This window comes from Anas acuta, chromosome 3 (genome assembly GCF_963932015.1).
Source record: "Anas acuta chromosome 3, bAnaAcu1.1, whole genome shotgun sequence".
NCBI classification, from domain to species: domain Eukaryota; kingdom Metazoa; phylum Chordata; class Aves; order Anseriformes; family Anatidae; genus Anas; species Anas acuta.
Window position 1 is genome coordinate 43171957 of NC_088981.1, and position 12846 is coordinate 43184802.

General features: G+C 43.5%; 1 protein-coding gene and 1 long non-coding RNA gene across 2 annotated transcripts in view; one reads left to right on the forward strand and one right to left on the reverse strand.

Annotated features, from left to right (window-relative positions):
• Positions 1–23: 23 nt before the first annotated feature.
• PSMB1 (proteasome 20S subunit beta 1) lies at positions 24–5190 on the forward strand. The gene is made up of 6 exons (XM_068676842.1): positions 24–225; positions 1049–1156; positions 2521–2602; positions 3041–3170; positions 3474–3580; positions 4914–5190. Exons 1-6 carry the CDS (start codon positions 125–127, stop codon positions 5097–5099), a joined length of 714 nt encoding a protein of 237 aa, XP_068532943.1. The 5' UTR covers positions 24–124; the 3' UTR covers positions 5100–5190.
• A 3974-nt stretch (positions 5191–9164) lies between these two features.
• The window catches only part of LOC137853962 (uncharacterized), a 28014-nt gene continuing 24332 nt past the window's right edge, over positions 9165–12846 (reverse strand). The window contains exon 4 of the long non-coding RNA XR_011094849.1: positions 9165–10109. This is a non-coding gene — a long non-coding RNA (uncharacterized lncRNA). The remainder of the gene's footprint in view (positions 10110–12846) is intronic.

Genomic DNA, 12846 nt, shown 5'->3' on the forward strand with positions numbered 1-12846 from the left:
CCGCCGCCATCTTGGGTGAGGGCAGCGCTGAGGCCGCGGGGCCGGGCTTCCGGGGGCTGCGGCCGCCATTTTGCCGTGAGGCGGCAGCGCTGTGGTGCCGGTGCCGGTACCGGGGGCCGGGGGGATGCTGGCTGCTGGCACCGCCACCGCCGGGATGCTGCCGGGGCTCGACCCGCAGGGGGCTGCCCTGCAGTACCGCTTCTCGCCCTACACCTTCAACGGAGGGTGAGTCCTCGCACCGGGCCCGGGCCGCTGTGTGTGTGTGTGTGTGTGTGTGAGGGGGCCCGGCCGCGCCCGGGGGCCCGCAGCCCTCACGGGGCGGTGCGGGCGGGGCCCTGCCCGCGGGGCCGGGTTGTACAGCGCCCGGTGCAGCCGTTAACGGCCGCGGTGTTTGCTTCTGGGTCTGTCACAGGTCTGGAAACTGCTTGGTCATAGCTGCTGCGGGCAGGTGATTCCTGCCTTGAGGTGGCAGGGCCGAGCCAGCGTGCTGCTGTTTAGATGTGCTCTTCGTAATATCCAACCACTTTTTAAAGGACATTTGGTTATTACTTAATGGTAGCATGTGTGTGACAATCACAAAGTTATTATTTGGAAATGAATAATATAAAATAATGTCAAACTGAAAGAGCAATACTAATTCAAGAGGTAATTTAAAGCAGTACTGGTGTTTGATACGTGGCTGGAATGTTCTTGCTTGGAAATCCAAGCACTTACAGGAGATTGAATCTTTCCTTACCGCACATCTACAATTTGTAGTTCACTGCATCTAGTTTTTGCTTTATATATTACCAAGTTTCCCTGTGCTTTATAGTCAACATAGAGAATCATGTATGTTCTCCTTAGTGCATCGTGTCTTCTTTACTCCAATCCTGAGTAATATGCAGGGAAATGCATAATGGGAAGCATACTAAGGAATCTGATAAGATGCTTGACACAACTTGAGTCTGGGTAGAGGGCTCTTGTCTGTTTATCTGCCACCTATGTACATGTATATATATAAAAAGGCTGTGTCACAGAAGTCATGATGATACAAACATTCTTTTTTAAGGACGGTGTTGGCGATTGCTGGAGAAGACTTTTGCATCGTTGCCTCTGACACACGACTGAGTGAAGGTTATGCAATTCACAGCCGAGACAGTCCCAAATGCTACAAACTGTAAGTCCATACCTTGTAAGAACTGAAATGGAGGAAAGATCGATGCGTATTGATGAGCATGTCACCTGCCTGAAATGATCTGCTGCTTTCTTTATGCCAAGTTCTCAATAAAAAAGGATAGTAACAGAATTGATTTTCTGAATCATGGTGACTCTTGCTGCGATGTGCTGCTCCAGATGCAGCTGGATTTCTTGTTGCATGTTGTTGAATTTTGCTGATAACAATCTTTTTAGCATGGTACCAGACTTTGTAATATAAGCTAGGGCTTTTCTGACCCAATAATCAGAAGAACTTTTGTCTTAACTGTAGCAAAATGTAGTTCTGTAGTAACTAGTTCTGCTTTGCCGGGACATGAGTGTGCCCACCACTGTCTGTTGTACTGTGTCCCTCTAGTCAGCCGTCTGTCACTTCACAGGGTGTTTATTTTCAGAGAGGTAAACCTGTCCATAATTCATTTTTCAACTTTTCATGGTTGTTGTATGTTTATCTTGACTCACCTAGATAGCATCCTCTTGGTTTCAAAAGAATATAAACAATATGTATTTTAAATGTAGGAGGTGTTTATCTGGTAGGCTGCCATCAGCTGTATAAACAATTTTTTTGTCGATGACACAGAATCATATGAGCTGATGTTTTTCCTGGCTAACTTTGTACTGTGTCTTTGATTCTGTTACTGCCTAAGTGGAAATTGCTTTGGCACAATGTGTATGCAGCACATGGTGAATTTGGGTAGTTCTAGTGACAGTGAGAGACAATTTTGAACTTATTTTGAAAGTGACTGCTGAGTGTTAATACTATAAAATATATGTCAGTGTTTGTAGGTTGTCACTGATCTGTTAGAGTTTAAAATTCAAGTGTGTGTTCCCGTAGTTAGCATTTACAAAATGCTTTGGGACTGAACGAAGAGCTAACCTACAGTATCTCTGTAGCCAAACAACTTCTGTTGTGCTGACACAGAAAACCACCTACAGTGTAAATGTTATGTAACCATCTCAAAATCTTAAAGCAGTTTCCTGGCCAGATGGAGTAAAACCGGTTTGTCTGATACGATGGAACTTGGTAATAGCTAGGGTTCGGGGTGCGTGAAGGAGTTGAGCATTTTTTTTTTGGTCAGTGTTGCTGTGGAAGTCAGTAGGCTGAAGAATGACACCTGTGTGGTCCTGCACTGAATGAGTCCTTCCCAAGATGTAGGCTGCAGTTTCCCTTTAGGTGCAGGAAATACCTGTTACTACATTTTATACAACAGTTTCTGATCTTGTTGGAGAAACTGGAAATACATTTGATGTTTTCATAATCTACTGTGTAAGAAAGTGGTGTATATAGTTCATAGGGAATTAAAGTCCCGACAAAACTTTGTTTTACAGAACAGAACGAACGGTCATTGGATGCAGTGGTTTCCATGGGGACTGCCTGACGCTTACTAAAATCATTGAAGCAAGATTAAAGGTAGCTAGCTATCTCAATCTTTTTAGAAACTTCTATTCTTAGTGTTGCGTTTGAGATCCATGACGTGTTTAAATACGGCTTTTGCTGTTTGTCCTCAAGTGTGTGTATCACAGTTGTAGCTGCATTGCTAGTGAAAGATCAGTCCGGTGAAATTACTGCGGTGTTCGTACAAGTGTAACATCACAAATTTAAAGGATGGAAGCACTGAAGAGGGTAATGTTTGTGAGGCAACATCTATTCTGTGCAAAATCTCACAGAAATATTAATTTTGGCCTGTAATAAGACTTTACGGTTAGACCAGTGTGTTTTTGCTCATCTTGCTAGTTGATCATCTTGCTAAGCCTCAATCTCTTCTAACGAGGTTTCAAAAGAGTAATCCTGACTGAGTATAAAATTTAGTGTGTGACTTTTGTCTTGGATGTGGTGTGCCATTTGCAGATGTACAAGCATTCCAATAACAAGACCATGACTACTGGGGCTATTGCAGCAATGCTGTCCACGATCCTGTACTCCCGACGTTTCTTCCCTTACTACGTTTACAACATCATTGGTGGACTTGATGAGGAAGGTAAGACTTGAAGAGACTAAGGAAATGTTACTAGTACAACTGCACTTATTTTTATTCATGCCTTTCGTTGTGGTAGAGATTCTTAAATATGAAGACCTACTCCAGAGAGGTTCCTCTAAAGAGACTTTTAAATGTTAACTAATCCCTAATGAAAATAATGACTTTTGTGTGGAAGCTACAGTGCAATGTAAAGGACTTCCTTGAGGCTGGCCAGGTGCTGTGTTTTCACCAGTATGTCCTCATGAAACTCTGATGCTTCAGAGAATCTTTTTGGATTGTGATTATGTATTTTTTTTCTTTAAGGGAAGGGAGCAGTCTATAGCTTTGATCCAGTAGGCTCGTACCAGAGAGATACTTTCAAAGCAGGTGGATCAGCAAGTGCCATGCTGCAGCCCTTGCTTGATAACCAGGTAAAATAATTTCAGTGTGTTTGGTTTTCATGATCTTGGTGAAGATTTGTGACATTCAAATTAATGTAGTTTTACTTTTGAGGAGGATTACTTTTGAAAGAAGGTTTAAATGTACTACAGGTATTATTAATCCTACCAAAATAAATTTACAAATTGTGTGCCTCCACCCTCTCAGGAGAAGTCCAGAAGTGCTGCTTTTGGATTCTGTTAAGGTTTTTAATAAGCTACAGTGGGCTCTCTCTGTTTAAAATATAGTTCAGTGTTTTAATTGAGAAATGGCTTCCAGTAGAAGCTGATTGTTTTTTCCCTTGTCGGATAATGTAAATATGCCTATTACTTACCGTGAAGTAATTCTAAATTAAGATCATAGAATTAATTGGGTTATATAATGCATTTTAACACCTTAACATACCTGTTTGAGATTCTCAAGTTGTGTACAAGTCATTCACTACTTTCTAAGAATGTTCTTGCATAAAACTGCTGGAAACTTAACATTATATCTGTCAAAAGAGTTGAGTATCTTCATGTTTAGTTTAAGCTGTTAATCATTGAATGAGAGAAATACCAAAGCACGTTTTACTCATTTTGTTCTTAGATATTGGTGCTGGTATTGTTAGTCAGTTGAGCCTGATGCCAAAACAACTTAAGAGTGCTTACTGCTTTTTTAAGCACTTAGTTTTTTTCAGCTAAGAAAGGAATAGCATCTTTCCAGTTTCCTTAACAATTAAAGTTTCTCAAAAAAAAGCTCTAAAAGCTTTGTTTCAGTTTTGAGCTTCATTAACTGGAGAGAATAAAACATTTTCTACCATAAGTTGCGTTATTTATCATTTCTGAATTTGAGGCATAGTAAATGACTCTTCCAATTCTAACATTGACTTAATGGCTAGAATATATTTAATGGGGCAGATCATGCTCTATTATGGGCTATTATTTTAAATTCTAGGTGCATTTAGGAAAACTTACTTCTAAGAAATGTTTTAACTATGAAATGACTGGAGAAAGGGCTTGTGTGCAGTTCTGATGCTGCTAACCCAGTGAGAAGTTTCTGAACAAACAGATCGGTATCTTGCATATGCTGAATATTAGTAGGAGAGGCTATGCTTTATACTAGATCTGCTTCCGTTTACTTACGTATGAATATCAGCATAGGTAAAGTTCTGATCACGCAGCTATAAACTGTATGGAGGACTGCTTTTGCCAACTCTGTTTTTAAAATAGACTAATCATTTCTTTTGAAGTTGTCTAAATCTGCTCGTTCTAGTGCAGAGATTGAAACAGCTTTCGTGCTAGATGGAATGTACTTCATTTAAAAAGCATTTTCATCTCTTCTTAGATTGGCTTCAAGAACATGCAAAATGTGGAGCATGTACCTCTGACCCTGGAAAAGGCTTTGCAGCTGGTTAAAGATGTCTTTATTTCTGCTGCTGAGAGAGATGTATACACTGGTGATGCACTTAAGATTTGTGTGGTCACAAAAGATGGAATTAAAGAGGAAACCATCCAATTGCGGAAAGACTAATACAGTTCACATACAAACATGTAATCTATGGAATACAACTTAACTGTATCATGAAGATGTTTGTCTTATTAAATTTTTTCAAGAAGTTTGACTACTGTAATGCCGAGTATTTTCTGTCTGGTAGAAGTGATAGTGGTGTTTTTGGTGTGGGGGTTTTTTGTTGATTTTTTAGAAACCCAATTTGTGGCGAGGATGATATTAAGTGTTTGTCTAAGTCAATTTGGTTCATCTCATCTTCATCTATTAATCGATCTAATTACATTGTCAATTTAATCCTCTTCTTGCAGTCCCATATGCTACAACATGGAGGATTGTGAACTTGCTAAAATTAGATTGACAGCTTTTCTGATGATGCTTTCTGTTCAGCCTCGGTTTAGTGAGAAAAGCATTTGTTGTGTTTGTTCCTGCTGTCTTCTCCGTACTTCATAGCTTACTTTTCCCATCTTCTTGTTTATCTTTCTGATGTGCTGTTCTGGCATCTGACCTCTCTGTATTTATTTACAGATGATAAATCTGAGTTGCCTGAAACAAATTTATCTGCATAAGAGGGAAGAATGTTACATGGAACTTTTCAAAGTTTAGTCCTGAACTCAGCATCTTGACTCACCTCCACATTTGTATTTGGTTGGTGTCCAAAACGGAAGCAGCGTCCTTTTCTGGCTTCTGATAGATAATAGCTTAGTGTGGAGATTCTTGGAAGCCTGTTAACGTTGAGGGTGAAGCTGTCAGTCCTATTAACTTGATTCTCAGGAAATTGCATCAAGCATAGACAGTCAGATCCATGGGAATCTGGCTTGGGTACTAGGACCTTCAGAAAAGCAGAGATGAGTAATCAAGTGCAGAATCATCTCTTGTACAGGAATTTATTCAGTCTCTACCCATTCAGAAAAGGACATATAAAAAAAATATCTCTTTGCTTGAGGTGCCATGCTTGATCTTTATAAAAACAATTCTGTTTGAGCCTGCAGTAAGCTTGTGGCTTGTTTGAAGGTGGCTGACTGCCTTGGGTGCAGCATTGTGGGTGTCATGCAATTTTTTTTAGCTTTGGCTAGTCTTCATCAATGATGGTAGTTTCAGGCTTTCTGGACAGTTCAAAGAGCAGGTAACTGACACCAAGTGAAACACGTGGTGCGTTTCAAAGGACTCTGGATGTGTTTAGGAAATCCAGTGAGTGACAACTTGAACACTTTGGGAAGCTGCTACTGCTCATGAAACCCTTTGACCACTGGGTGCCACTGTTGGGCCGTGTCAGGAGGGAACAGCTCATCCCAGAGGGATCAGCAGCAGTAAAGGGACACAGCATCCCGGGCTGAAGTCACTTGATCCCACAAGTCAGAACTTCCAGGCACATTCCAGTAGCTTACAGGGATGCTTAAGATTATTTGCAAAAGCCATCTTAAACGGGCACAGTGGTAGAATTGATTTAGTAGCTACAGGCTGTGCCTCACTGAGCAAATTGAACACTGTGCAGTAATTCCAAGAACTAAAACCTCGCATCTACTTAAAACACAAACCTGGAATGCTAAACTAAATACACACTGTTACTTCAATAAATTAAATTAAAGCACCTTCAGCTCAGCTATCTTTGATACCAATTCCATGCTGATTTGCTAAAGTGTCTCATGAAAAAATGTTAGTTTTGCACAATTGCTGGACTCCAGTGAGACTGGATAGTACTAAAGTTGCAGTGGTAAGCAGCTCACGCTAACAAGTTGGCGTGCCTGCCTTTTGGACAGCTCTGTTTCCAATATGCAAGATCTAAACAGTTACTAAGGAAAGGCAACAAACAAGGATCTAATTTGTACCTGAATGAATTTAATGTTCGTGATAGATGCCAAATGTGTAGGAGAGTTGCAGTGATTCAATTTAAAAGACTGATTTCGAATTTGGATGCTCGTATATTCAAAGGTGAAGTTTATATGAAAACTAAATGCGCGTCCAACAGACGTAAAGAATTACGTGTTCTAGTTCGAGGTGTCTAGGCTTGTCTCGGTAAGTTGTTTCAGGAGGAACGCCAGGTGATTTGAGTGTTCAGGTCAGAGGGGAGATACAGCAGGTACCGGGGATGCAAATTTTCTTGCTACTGGGCACCAGTGCTGTCCAGCTGGAGCACTGGTGCAGACGAGATGGCCATTTTGTGTCCTTCTCAGTTCTCCTGTGGAGTACGTCTGGTTGAAGAACCAACAGGGGATGAAAGCTTTTACACAGGCTTGTTGGACATGAAATACCAATGCCATTTTTTTCAGGAATACCCTGACTTTTCACAACCCTCCTTAGTTTTGTGCTGGTACTTTGTGTATATAAATCAGGTCAGTAGCCGTGTTGCACTGTCTACAATGTCAATTAATGCTTTATGAAGTACTGTGAGCACTATCTAGTTACAAAACTGCCCAGGATAGTACACTGTGGAGGTACAGCTAGGCAAAACAAATAGAAGAATAAAATAAGAAGAAGAATAAATAGAAGAATACCACTTACAGTTCCTAGAAGCAGAGCTCTGGCATTGGCAGTTCTACTTGGCTAGGGATGAGATGTCTCTCTTAGACTTTGATGGAAGAGAAGGGAGAAGAAGTGTTTGTCTTGCAATACCCTTTCTTAGTATTAAGTTACACGTTTATTTCAAAAGCCAGCTGTGCTGCAGAATTTGGTTAATCTTGGCACGAGCACTTTTAACCACCTTGATTGAGTGCTTGCAAGTGACATGGCAAAAGAAGAGCAAGTGCACAAAGCCGCGACAGCAAGCTCCTTGGTCTGGAGCAGTACTAACCCAGTCCTTCAGATGGCAATAGTTAGCTGCTCTAGCAGGCCTGGCCACCGTTACACACGGGGTGGGTAAAAATAGTCATGCAGACTTCACTCGTTTCCCACTGTAACATGCTTCGCAGTAGTGTTTATTGAGGGGATGGGAGGCTTTATTTTGATCCCAGCCAAATGGCAGCACACTGTTGCTTATATAAGGGACGGCGCAAGGTCAGAATCAGCCCTGACGACTAGGTTTGTAAGGAAGTAGACCCTGCTTTATTTTAGACACATGTTTTCAGCAGGATTGTTTATGTGGCAAATCCATTTTGTGTACAGGGGAGGGGGCTTGTTATTATGGAAAGTGAAAGTGCTTGACAGGGCATATATACTGCATCCATGCTTCTAGAGCTAGTTCGCTGTGTCACTGCTGCGTGGAGGATAAGTTGAATTTCCTTTTATTAAGGTGATCTCAAGATTGTTCTGTAAAACAACATTTTATGATTCAAGCACTGGGCTCTCTCACTCCATGAAGACATTTCTCCTTTTTACAGAGAGATGTCTGCAACACCACATGGCTCTGTGAGGGGGGAGGCAGGAGCGGGGCTGCTTCTATGTTACTGCTGTTTCATGGGGAAAAACAGTGATATGGGAGTTATAAAACACGATTTGAAGTACAGCAGTCTGAAGCGATCCTACTGCAACTCGCCCCTTTCCACTATTTATATGCTTACGGGGCAACGCTGTAGTTTCCCACACTTGGAAAAACTTTTTTTTTTTGATACCGCAGAATTATCCAAACTGGAAACCAAGAAGAAGTAGGCTTTCCAAGTGCTCTGCTGAGTGACTCTGGATTTTACAAACCTAAGCTTGGGGAGAAGTGGCAGGAGCAAGTAGGGAATGATGAAAAAAAGCATTCATACGAATCTGAGCAAAATAATGTTTTTTCCCGATGTTTCTCCCGAGGCTAGTGGAAGATCGTTTTAAGAGCATACAGTAGCTGCTGCCCTGTTCGGGGCTCCTGATCTGCAGTCAGGAACCAACTTTTGACTGAAAAGGATTTGGGAGTGACAGCTTTCAAATTCTTTCTTTCAGTCAGCTTTTGTTTAATATGAATGTCCTTTGCTTTTAGGCCAACTGGGGCAGTTGTAAAACAGACAATGTGGCACATAGGCCTGAAGTTAACCAAGATTTGTCTCCAGAACTGCCTTCTCAGGACAAATTCCTTTTGAGGAGGGGTTTTGTCTGTGTGGGTGCAACACAGTGAGACCAGCCTTATATTCTTTCAACTCTAATATGTAGTTAGTTTAATTGTATGGACCATTTTATGTGCACTTCCTTTTCTAAGCAATCTCAACAAAGTCTTCGTAATTACAAAAACATGGTTTAACAGAAAAACAAACAAAAAAATCCTCAGTATCTTTCCTGTTAGATTGTTCTTGGCCCTGTTCCGAACAGTTGCTGGCAGAGTTCAACTTCGCTGTTCATTTTGGAGGCTCAAGTGAGGGTAGGGATGGACTCTGTCAAGCTGCTCAACTTTGCTGTGGCCTGCAATAATTAATTTTTCTGGCACAAGACAAATTAAAGGGATATTAGCAAGGGGATAAGCATGGCATCCAAAATGCAGCTGGTGCTTTGCTCTTTCGCCAAAGAACCCTAAGAGAGGAGCGAAGCACGATTCTCATTCTTGCTGAAGAAGAGAAACAAGGTGTAGAGGACTGGGAGTTGTACTGCAGCATTATAGATGCTTCGCTCTTGGTGTAGTGTTTGTTTGGCTGACACCTCTGAAACGTAGGTATTTCTGCTTAGCTTTCTCCAGCCACAGGGGTTTGGTGACCTCCTTGGTTCTAGTCCAAGCAGTCACTGCTGTGCTGATTTACCCAGGGCGCACCAGACGAGGTGGCTTAGCCCAGCAGGGTCACAGCTCCTCTGGACCGATGCCACGTTTAACCAGGACTTGTGCAAAAGGGCTGTAACCAGCTCACCAGTCAGGTCTGGCGGCTCACCGAGCTGCTTACTGAGCTCTCATTGCTCTGCTCTTGTGTGTGAGACCCAGGGTGGATCAGCCAAATGCCGCCTCTCCTCTCCACGACCACCTGGACCGCTGATGGAGCCATTCCTGGGAGGTGGGGATGCTGCAGGGTGCCTCGGGAGCGTGTCCCCTGCCAGGAGCCCGTCCTCACGCCGCCTGTTTCTGTTTGCAGCTTGCTTCTGCAGCCTCTGCGGAGAGCGTCATGCACCGAGCCTGCAGAAAGTTCAGAGGCCTGATGGCTGTGGGGAGGGTTAGGAAAATAAAAGAAGAGCGGGGAGCTTTTTCTTAGGTTTTGTACAAGCAACCATTTTGGAGAACGCTGCATTCCAGTGTCACTGCCTTGCGCTTGATCTGAACTTTTCTTGACATCTCCCCTTGACTGCGGAATGGTTAACACAATCTCCATTAAGTCCCACAGCAAACAAACAGTTTGGTGCGGCTGGTATTTGTTTGCTAGTTGCAGACAAGTCGATCTCATTAGAACTGCATTTACAACTTCTGCCAAGCGTTTTGAAACTGGTTGACATGCTCAACAGCTGCCTGAGCCGGGGCGGCATTCCATTCCCCGCCTCCATCTTATTAGCGCAGGGGATGGCTTGATTAATGACAATTAGATGGGATTTTTAAAAAATGAAAGATAATTTGTCTTTGGAAGAGCTATGCAGTGTGTTTTCATTCTCTGATTTGAAACAAGCCACAAAGTCTGGGGTTTTATGTCCTTTTGCGAAAGCCAAGGGAAGGGCTCACCCTGAGCTAACCCACAAAATCCAAAGTAAAAGCATTGTAAAGGGTGATGCAAAGCGTTTTCAGCTGATACCTAGCGAGGCTTTTACATCCAACTGCTCTTTAACAGTGCAACCAAATGAGAAGATTTCAATGGTGGCACTTTTAGATTTTTCTCATACAGCATCGGGAGGCACTGCGTGAGGTGGGGGAAAGGAGAGCCTTGCTGTCTGCAGCCTGTTAACTGCTGCAAGCTCGGTGATGCTGAACAGAGTTCACACAAGCTCACGGAAAGACTGGTCGGATGTGTGGCTCAGCCTGGACTGCACAATTTGTTAGACTGGTGCATAGCACTGTTCATCTTATGTTCCTTAAATCCCCAAAAACATCACCAGGGCAGCCAGTGTCTCCTGGCCCCAGCCTGTTTCAGCACTCACTTGGTCACAGCTGAAGCATTTCCACAGGAAGGCGATGGCCCATTTCTACCCCCATTTCTCCAGGCCCTTAGCACGGAGCTAGTGAGCTTACAGCCTCAGGTAGACAGGCTGTTGGTTCAGCACAGGCCGTTCCACCTAAACGATCAAATGTATGTTGTTTGGCTATGCAACCTTTAACGTCAGGGGCTGTGGTAACCTTCACCTCTGCTAGGACACGACTCTGTCACAGGAGCACTTCACCAGACTTAGAGAAGCACCACAAAGCCAAGATGCTCTTCCCTGAGCAGCTGGGAAGTCACAGTGACCAAAACAGCACCTATGCACGGGCATTCAAATGCCTAATTTAACCCACCAAGCTCCTGCACAAGCATTTCATAGAGGCTTTGGGCAGTTTAAACCCTCTGTTTGGTTTACAATTGGTGTTGGCAGGAAAGCTGCCCTCATTGTCGGTCTGTGCACAGACCGGGAGCTCTGCGCTCCCGTTCATGCTCCCAGTTAAATTTAGCTACGGTGCTGGAAGCCATCACCCAGTCTGAGATCCCAGTAGCAGCATTCACTCCGAACTGCAGTCCCAAAGCCACCTGTTTGCTGATTTTAACTGAACTGCTCCAGCTGGTCTCACTGCAGGGCACGTCAGTTTGGAAATGGCCTGATTGATGCAAGTGTCACCTCAGAAGCTGCTGGGTGAGTCCACGGAGAAGCACGCTGCCCTCAGCCTCTGCATCACGTCCCGACCCACATGCAGGCAACGGGAGCCAGCGTGGCTCTAGCTGCAGTGTTGGGCTACAGGATCGCTGCCTTGTAAGCACTGATTGTGTGGTTTAATGAGACAACCCAATTAGATGGCTTGACAGACCATCACAACAGTGACGCAACTGAGCTCAAACCCCATTACAGAAGCAGGAGAATTTCAAAGAAGTACTTTAAAAGAAAAGTCACAGAATAGCTCGCACACAGCTCTGCAAACAACAACATCACCCAGAGGCTGTGCAGAGCAAGGAGAAGGGCCGCGAGCGTCACGACAGAAACAAGACGAGTCAAAGGGAATTAGTTCTGATGCTGATGTCCCTCGCTACCACTCAGCACGGACACAGCCTGGATTTCAGGTACCATCTATGGGATATAACTGCTTAGATACATCCCATGGTATTCATCTAATGCTGCCTACAGGGAGTTATAGCATAGCCTTTGCAAAAATATCCATGTACAAAACTGGTTATGGCAGGAAGTATGATATATTGTCCCACAGATACTCATGGATGCACAGGGCTGCATTCACTGATCCACACCCTTAAGGCATTTCGTACACAACAACCAAAGAAAGGCTTTTATCACTACCAACTTCAGAGGATCGATAAACCTAGATTTTGGAATTTCTTCTCCATCCTTGAACTGGGAATTGTTCATAAAGCACCTCCTGCCCTTCCTGGCTTGCACTGAGGCTGACCGTCCCCATAGTCCTTGGGTAATCTCTGAATGCTTAGCAAAAAAATCGCTTGTTAGCAAGTTGAACCCAACATCTTAAACTTCTCTGAGCCACATGGCAACTAACAGTGTTTGGGTGACACTCCCAGGACAAAACTCGCTTTTCGGAACATGCATTGAGGAAGTCACAGCAGTTACAGTCCTCAGCTGGTGACCAAAAGAGAGGCTAAGCACAAAGTCCAGTAGGCTCAGTAAAGCTTGCTTGTCAAGCCAGAGGGCATTTTACAAAACTCTTCTTTCCAAATGAGCCCCTTTTGCTCATTTTTACGTATGTGTCAAGGAGGGTCCAAAACTAACAAAGAGGGGAATGTAAGTTGCTGGCCACTGGTAC

Bases quoted from the DNA above. Each gene is read 5' to 3' on its own strand.
- PSMB1 (XM_068676842.1), top strand. From the start codon at position 125: ATGCTGGCTGCTGGCACCGCCACCGCCGGGATGCTGCCGGGGCTCGAC. The intron at 1,157-2,520 runs GTAAGTCCATAC...TTTGTTTTACAG, and splicing joins AGTCCCAAATGCTACAAACT to AACAGAACGAACGGTCATTG. The intron at 2,603-3,040 runs GTAGCTAGCTAT...TGCCATTTGCAG, and splicing joins TCATTGAAGCAAGATTAAAG to ATGTACAAGCATTCCAATAA.